General features: G+C 45.2%; 1 protein-coding gene across 1 annotated transcript; it reads right to left on the reverse strand.

Annotated features, from left to right (window-relative positions):
* Positions 1-214: 214 nt before the first annotated feature.
* dtnbb (dystrobrevin, beta b) lies at positions 215-7,473 on the reverse strand. The gene is made up of 19 exons (XM_061302116.1): positions 7,216-7,473; positions 6,182-6,230; positions 5,748-5,815; positions 5,561-5,641; positions 5,270-5,483; positions 4,995-5,080; positions 4,608-4,762; positions 4,222-4,324; positions 3,975-4,141; positions 3,683-3,807; positions 3,222-3,312; positions 3,064-3,152; positions 2,827-2,940; positions 2,668-2,764; positions 2,546-2,566; positions 2,190-2,349; positions 1,831-1,920; positions 1,684-1,737; positions 215-1,594 (listed from the first exon to the last, which is right to left on the reverse strand). The coding sequence occupies exons 3-19, from the start codon at positions 5,812-5,814 to the stop codon at positions 1,569-1,571; spliced, it is 1,740 nt and encodes a 579-aa protein (XP_061158100.1). The 5' UTR covers position 5,815; positions 6,182-6,230; positions 7,216-7,473; the 3' UTR covers positions 215-1,568.
* Between the last annotated feature and the right edge of the window lie 150 nt (positions 7,474-7,623).

Raw genomic sequence — 7,623 nt, forward strand, 5'->3', positions numbered from 1 at the left:
AAAAGATGTTGGTCACCCTGCGGGAACGTGATACTGCGTTGGAATGATCGGACTCAAGGTTGGCTGCTTCCTGACATTGATTAACTCCTGTGGATTTTCTACCATGAAAAAAAAGGAGAACTATGTGGTAAAGTCTAGCAACATTTTCGTTCAAGCATAAAAATAATGTATGACAAAATAAAATAGCTGTTGAAAAAATTACTCACCACTATAATGATGACCAGTTTCCTCTTCTTGTCCACTTAGCTTTTGGTAGCATGTTGGAACTCAGCAGCCTGGACAGTCTTGTAAGATTTGCCAATAGTGACAAACGACGACACCACCGCCAAACAATATTTTATTTTAATATCTCACATTTGATTTATTTACAAAAGACTAGTGGACTTTTTCCCCATGTAAAGTGTTTGAAAACCAAACATAAATGTATAGCTGTAGCATAATCTCACACACAGACTTTAATAAATAACATCTTTTTTGCACATTGTTTAAAACAACAAACAAAAACACTTGCCGCTTGTGTTTCCAATGAGCTCTGCTTGTACAATAAACACTTGCACATTTTTTTCTAGATTCTTCCATTTAAATGCAAGCATGTCCAGGCATTATGTGAATGATTAATGGTGACACTGACACACACATTCACACGCACGTATTTTTAACGCATTTAGTTTTGGCACAAACGACAAGGCTGACAAGGAGACAAACAACCAATGAAGTCACACAAAATAGCAGGACAAAGGAGTTGTCCACATACGTGACCTTCTCAGCCTGGTAAAACACACACACTCACACGCACACACACACACACACACAGTGAGGAAATAAATATCCACTTTTTGACTTAAGCGATGGATTTCTTACGGAATTTAACTAGCTTTCCACCCGTTCCCAATTTGTAGCTGTGCAGTTCCTGAGCAGCGGACTGAACCTCCATTGCACTTCTCACCTCATTGCGTAACTTGAGGGAGCAAACAGCACACTCAAAACACAAGTGAAGCGTCCACGTCGAGTCGTGTTGTGCACAGTAGCAGCAGTGTAGCGGCTAACGTGGCCTGCTTGTCGTCTTTCAACAAAAGAAGTGCATTTTTTGTCAATGTCAATCATTAATATTCGTAATGACTCTTTTAGTCAAAAAATTTACAAGTTGCATTTGTTTTTGTTTTTTTGTCGCAGTGCAGGCAAGTGTGGATGTTGAAAAAAAGAGCGTTAGACGACCAACCCAAAATCTAAATGGGCCTCCGAGTGTAGCAAAGCCACAAAGTGCCGCGGCAGTATCAGACACAAGTGTCACTTCATGCAAAAATAAATTAAAAACAAATCCAATGCTAACGCTAAAAAGCAACGTGGGACGAGAGCCATGTCGTGGTCAATATGTACAGAATGAGTTTGAGCTTACAGGACAACACACTGGCTAATTTGACACCTCCTGCTACTCCTGCAAGGTGCCAAGAAACTTTAGTTTTTGCCTCCTGTTTGGATGACAGCATGCAGTCGAGTTAACGTGCGAATGCCCGGCAGGTTTCATCGTTGTTGATTGTTCCCGATTTGACGATGCACCAGCTCTGGCTTCACTGCTTCTGTACTCGCATGGTGCCTGCAGACCAAAAAAACACATCGGAAGAAGCACGCTATCAGTAAAAGCAACAATTTCTCGAAAAGCATTGAGTTTTGTCTGTGGCCTACCTCTCTCGCCTCCGTTTCTCATGTTCGTCTCTTCCTCATCCACCCCGTCGTCCACTTCAAGAATAATAGTGCGCCCACCCCCCAAAAAACATTTATTTTTTAGAACTTACTTCATGCTTTTTATTAGTTTGCTTGGACTGATTTCACCTGAGTGGAGCTCTTTGACCAGCGACGACATCGTGTTGGTGATGGAGTCGGCCGCCACGAGTAGGTCGTTCCGCAGATTTCGAGGTACACCTGACACCAACGGGACAAAATAACAATCACTTAATGATGCCTTTTGTCAATCCCAGCTAAAGTTAACTGGAAACATCAAATTTGACTGAAACCACATTGACTTGGCCGTGCGGGAGGTGTTAGCTTAATGCTAAAGCACAAAGCAAAACGCCATTGACGGGCTAATGAAACTAGCAACACGTAGATTTTCTGACCTGAAAGCACGTGAGGAAAATTGCCGTAAAGCAAGTTTTGTGCTTTGTTTGCTCTGTTTTTTGTCTTGGCCTCACCCTGAGCAAAGGCCTCCAGCACATCGCCCCCAAGGCCCGCCATGCAGTCCTGGGGCGTGTGCGTCGGGGTGGAGCCGGCCGAGGTGGAGCGTATGGGCATGGGCATGGAGCAGCCTGCCCCGTGGCTGGGCGACGAGTGCGGGGAGCCGCTTGACTGCGACTGAAGAGAGCGAGCACAGAAAAAAATCAAAAACCTCTCTTGGCAAATAGGCTCAATAAAAACGAAAACACTGGATCCTAACACAAATCCTAATAATAACACTCAATCGTTATCTTGTCTTACGTTGTCATGTGTTAACAAGGCTGCAATATCCATTCAATGTATAAGCCAGCAAATTACCAGAAGGTCCACTCACCGCCTGCTTCTGCTCCTCGTCCTGTCGGCCCGACAGATAAGAAGATGATGGAAGGGGAAGAGGAAAGGCGTTAGTGCACCGTGTTAACGCATGCTGTCCTGTGCTTTGGATTTGATTGGAACCTTGAGAAGGCGCATGAGTCCCTCCAACTGCACCATCAGCTCGCGCCGGCTCTCCTGCAAGGCCGACATGCGCCTCTCCAGCTCGTCCTTCCTGTGCCTGACGGGACGCAAGTAATGTCATGCTAACAGAGGCTACGTGAAGACTAGCCTGCTTGTTACCTGAGCAGTCTGAGTTCTGTCAGCAGCGTGGGGTTCTGCTGGGCCTTCTCCGGGGTGGGCTGCGACGCCTGCTCATGCTCCAGACGAAGCCTCTGGATCTCTTGAAGGATCTCCCTGAACAAGACGTGACACATTTGTTGTACCATTACGATTCAATTCAATCATATGAAGTACAGTTATATTTTAAAAAATAATTTTGCCATCCCCAAGTTTGTAAGGGGTCTGCATTTTTCCCACCTGTTTTTGTTCTCCAGCTCGGCAATCAGTTGCCTCTGCTGCTTGTTGGCGTCAAAGTTGAATGTTAAGTCGGAAGGAGGACATTGTTGCTGGGAAACAAAAGAACACGTTACAAATGAATACAAGAATCAGGCTGGTCATTTGCGATGAATTCTGACCGCAGAGTTTCCCGCCTCAGCGGCCAGGCGTGCGGCGTAGCGGGCAATGAGACGGTGTTCCTCGTCCAAACGGCTGGGACTCTCCAAAACGCTGTGAGGAAAGCAGCAAAATTGGACTCAATTGGAATCACAGTTCATGATGAAGTAAAAAGGATTAGCATGGCAGAAAAATCTTGTTCGCTTTGAGAAGATTTATTGTAACTCAATGAGACCTTTGCAGGTTAAATAAATGTTGTACCAGCAGAGGACACTGTAATGGAAAAAAAAGAACCTTTTCTATTTGAGGTGAAAGTCTCAAATGACCACAAAATCTCAAGAAAGTCAAAAAGAGCTTTTTCTGTTTGAAATCGCTGTCAAGTGCAGATGATTTCGAAATACAATTCAGATTTTTAGATGACAGAACATTTTAACGAGACATTTCGATGACGCTCGTAGGAAGTTGATGAGAATTGACGACTTACACGTTGTGAGCGGGCTCCTGGGGTCTCTCAGCCTGCTCGGGGAAGACGGGATGCGGTGGCTCGCCGATGGGAACGCAGCCCAGTGATTTGCTGATGGCGTGGCTCAGCTTCTTGGCGGGAGACTTCTACAAGAGGCGAGGACCAAGGCGACAATGAGGATGAGGGCGTTGGCGTGTTGCCGCGGCAACAAAGCAAATTCCGTTTGACACTCCAGATGGGGTTAAGCAACAATTGCGAACATTTCCAAGTGCATTCTTTGAATTTTCGACGAAAGAGTTGGTGTAGTGTTTACCCAGGACGAGTGCTCCTTCATCTGGTGCTGGTTGCTGTGCGGTCCGTTGGCGTGGCCTCTCCAGAAGCAGCTCTGGCAGAGCTGGTATCCGTGGCACTGCTGGCAGCGATAGCGGAAACCCATCATGCTCTCGCTGCGGCAATACGAACACTCCACCGGATGGAAGACTGAAAACATTTACAGTCCACCTCCTAATGTGAGAATTGGAACTTGGAATTCAAATTCTGAAAATCGGCCCAGAACGTACCGTTTTCCACGTTAGCCAGTCTGTGCATGAGCGGTAGCCAAACGAGGCATTGCGGCGGAGGGTCTGCCATCAAGACGTCTAAAAACGTGTTTAATGTGATCTTCTTCTGGATGCAAACACACACACACACAAACACACACACACACACAAACACACGCATACCAATGACCAATTGACTTTTTTTTCCTTTTCAAACATGGAAGTAAAAGTAAAAACTGGGATAATGGGGTTGTAGAAGTGTGCAGGCTATCTAGTTTCTCAGTATCCTAAATAGAAACATTTAATTATTTATTATTGAGGCACGGCCTTTTTTTTTTTTTTTTTGGGAGGATCTTCCTGACAAATGGGACTAGAGTGAAGAATGGGCCGCAATGTAGCCCTCCCACCTGCTGGGGGAAGCAAGTCCTGAGCGAGTGCTCGGTGTACCCAAAGGAGGGGCCCTCAAACACCGCCGTGGGAAGCTTGAGCACCTCGCGAAGGAACTGGTCAAACTTGGCAAACACCATCACGCCACTCGAATCTGACATCTGGGAGAAAATATCTGCCAGGGGAAAAAAGAAAGACAAGTTTGAGCCAGGGAAACAACAGCGCCCCCCGGAAGGTCAAAGTGTGCAGCGACAGAAGCTACATGATGTTCAAAAAGGAGTAGGAACGTACAAACTTATTTTTTTGATTGCAGGATGCACTTTTTGTAGTGATCTGACCAGATAATTTATCCCAAACGATTCTGTGGAGGACCCTTTCATGTTCCCGCAGACCACCTGTGTACTTACAGCGCAGCTTGTCCACAATTTTGCCTCCACACATGGTTGCCAGCATTGCTTTCATGGAGAACACCGTCAACTTGCCATGGCTCTCGCTGCACAAACACATTTTCCATTCAACTTCCGTGTTCTGCTGTAGTACGTATGTAAAATACAATTCATAAATCAAAACTGGATATCAGGTCAGGACAGGCTCGGACAACATAGGACAGGATGGGTAGAACAGACCAGGCCAGCAAGATCTGTGATTTTGTTGTTGAGATGTTTTGGAAGACCGAGTGCACCTGTCATAGGTGGCCACCATGAAGTTGAGCAGCAGTCCGATTGACTGCTCCACGTTGATCTGGTGCGTGGTTGGCAGCCGCTTGTTGAGCTGGTAGTAGATGGAGGACAGGATGGTCTCTAGCCGCGACACGTTGATCTCGGCGTGGTGCTCCAGCGTGTTGAGGCCGTTGTCTCGGAAGGCCTCGATCATGTTCCACACGTCCACCAGGTGTACTGAGGCCACCAAAAAAAGAAGTAAGGCTGTAATAAATAGTTTTAGCGTTTAGCTGAGGGCCGGCAGGGTAACTCACGATTGCACCGCTTCTGCACGAATCGTAGCTTGCACGCTGTCCTGTACGTCGACAGTCGGATCACGTCAAAGTTTTGAGCTCCTGAAAACAGGAAAAAATAAATAAAAACGTTTTATTTTGGTTTTCATTCTGCTCATACAAGTAAGCGTACAAAGAACGGAAGCCTAATCCACTGGTGTCTACTCACTCATTTCCATGAAGAGCTGCCTCTTCTCCACGGCGGCCTTGCCTCGCTTGCTGCCCTCCTCGATCATCCTATGGCAGGGTAGAGAAAGAACATTTACTTTATAGGACTCAATATCATTCAATGTCATAAAGACCATTGTGGTTTAAATAGTGACCAAATCGGTAGAAAAAGAGTCACTCAGGATTTTGATGAGATGGTGCTAAGCTAAGAGTGGTGACCACCGGCAGCTGCTGCCAATGCAAAAAATGAGACATGCTAGCACAATAAACAAATGAGTCCTGTCTGACAATTTATTGCTTATCTGAAGTGTAGGAGGTCTTGCAAGTGGGTTATTTTTTAGCCTTTCCAAAGTTCACGGCTAGGCTGTTTGTTTTTCCATTGGCTAAGCTAACAGGTTGGTGATAGCTAGCACTTGACAGATCAGGTAGTTGTACCTGTCGGTGGCTCAACGTTGCACAAATGGAAACTCTTTCAACAATGAGCCTGGAAAAAAAAGACAGAGATGGCAATCAAAGTCCCGCATTGAAATAAAATAGAGTTTATGCACTAATAATAGCATAGAAATTATAATAAAAATAAATTTATGTTTTATGTGCTGCTGTATTAGAATACAAGTTAAGGGGTGATTATTATGCATACAAAAAAATACAGTCATTATATATGTATACTATTAAAATGCACTATTATGATGGTTAATAGTTACATGTTATTTGTTTTATTTTTCATCTTTTTATGTTTTAAATATGTTCCAAATAAAGATATCAATCAATCAAATAGAGTGCAAGTAGAGGCCTCATGGAGGATTTATGGAATAACTTAACTAGAAAATAGGTCATGTATTTTTTTTGTTAAAAAAAATCTAGACTGATTGCAGTCACCAAATGAAAATACAAATTATTTGAGTATAAAAATACTAATAAAATGTTGGTGGAAAGTGTAGTGCTGATTTGCACTCAAATCATATGAAACATTTGTAAAACAGTCTTAGTGAAAAAATCTACTCTAATCATAAAATCTAAACGACAATGGCACAAAAACTAGACACATTTGAGCAAATGCAAAACGGTACGCCTACAAACTTGAGATGTATGATATTGATTGAAAATATGGATGGGCTGTATATTTTGCTGTGCAGGATAATTGATTTCAGTGGAGGCTTGTTGGATGGATGAATAACGAGTTGATTTATGCTGTCAAGAACTGACTGCATAGAAAAAGCCCCCCAGTTTTATGACATAATAAACGACGGCTGTGCGAATGACATCATCGGTGCTGATGTTGCTGTTGCTGCTTCAAGGTGCATTCACGTACAAACCGCACCTTCAGCATCCAGTTGACGCTGCTCTGCGGTATCTCGCAAAAAGAAATCACCCGTGTAGCGGCCATGTCGCGCACACGGATCCCCAGTTTCTCCATCCGTGACATCATAGCACTATCATCCCGAATAACGTGTGATTCATTCACCGACCTGCGTCAAAGTCCCAACCGCGGAAACTGGCCTCCAATCCCGCAGTTAAAGCGCCGTCAGCATCCTCCGCTGCATCAGCACCAGGATGGAGGTTCCCCGAACAAAACAAAAAAAAAGGAGAGCGAGGGACAGAGAGAGAGAAAAGATCGTCCCACTCTTCTCAGTCTCACAGCAATCTGCGTGATCACCGTAAGAAGCGTCATGAACGACGGTCCGTCATCGACGTCTCGGTTCTCTCCGGTAGCCCCCAGAGCACTGCGGCGGTGGTGGCCTGGCACACGGACGTGCAGCTCGGCATAGCCAGCGAGCCAGGCGGCGGAGGCGGAGATGCCATGCGCGGTCGGTCACCTGCTCCTCTGCACGCATGCGCGCAGCCGCGCCGTTTAAAGGCCCACCGCCACACTGCTC

Source organism: Syngnathus typhle, linkage group LG16, assembly GCF_033458585.1.
Source record: "Syngnathus typhle isolate RoL2023-S1 ecotype Sweden linkage group LG16, RoL_Styp_1.0, whole genome shotgun sequence".
In the NCBI taxonomy this organism is placed as follows: domain Eukaryota; kingdom Metazoa; phylum Chordata; class Actinopteri; order Syngnathiformes; family Syngnathidae; genus Syngnathus; species Syngnathus typhle.

Coding starts and splice junctions, on each gene's coding strand:
- dtnbb (XM_061302116.1), bottom strand. CDS start 5,814: ATGATCGAGGAGGGCAGCAAGCGAGGCAAGGCCGCCGTGGAGAAGAGG. Junction 5,642..5,747: donor GCAGCTCTTCATGGAAATGA/GTGAGTAGACAC, acceptor TCCTGTTTTCAG/GAGCTCAAAACTTTGACGTG. Junction 1,738..1,830: donor GGTCAAAGAGCTCCACTCAG/GTGAAATCAGTC, acceptor TTATTCTTGAAG/TGGACGACGGGGTGGATGAG.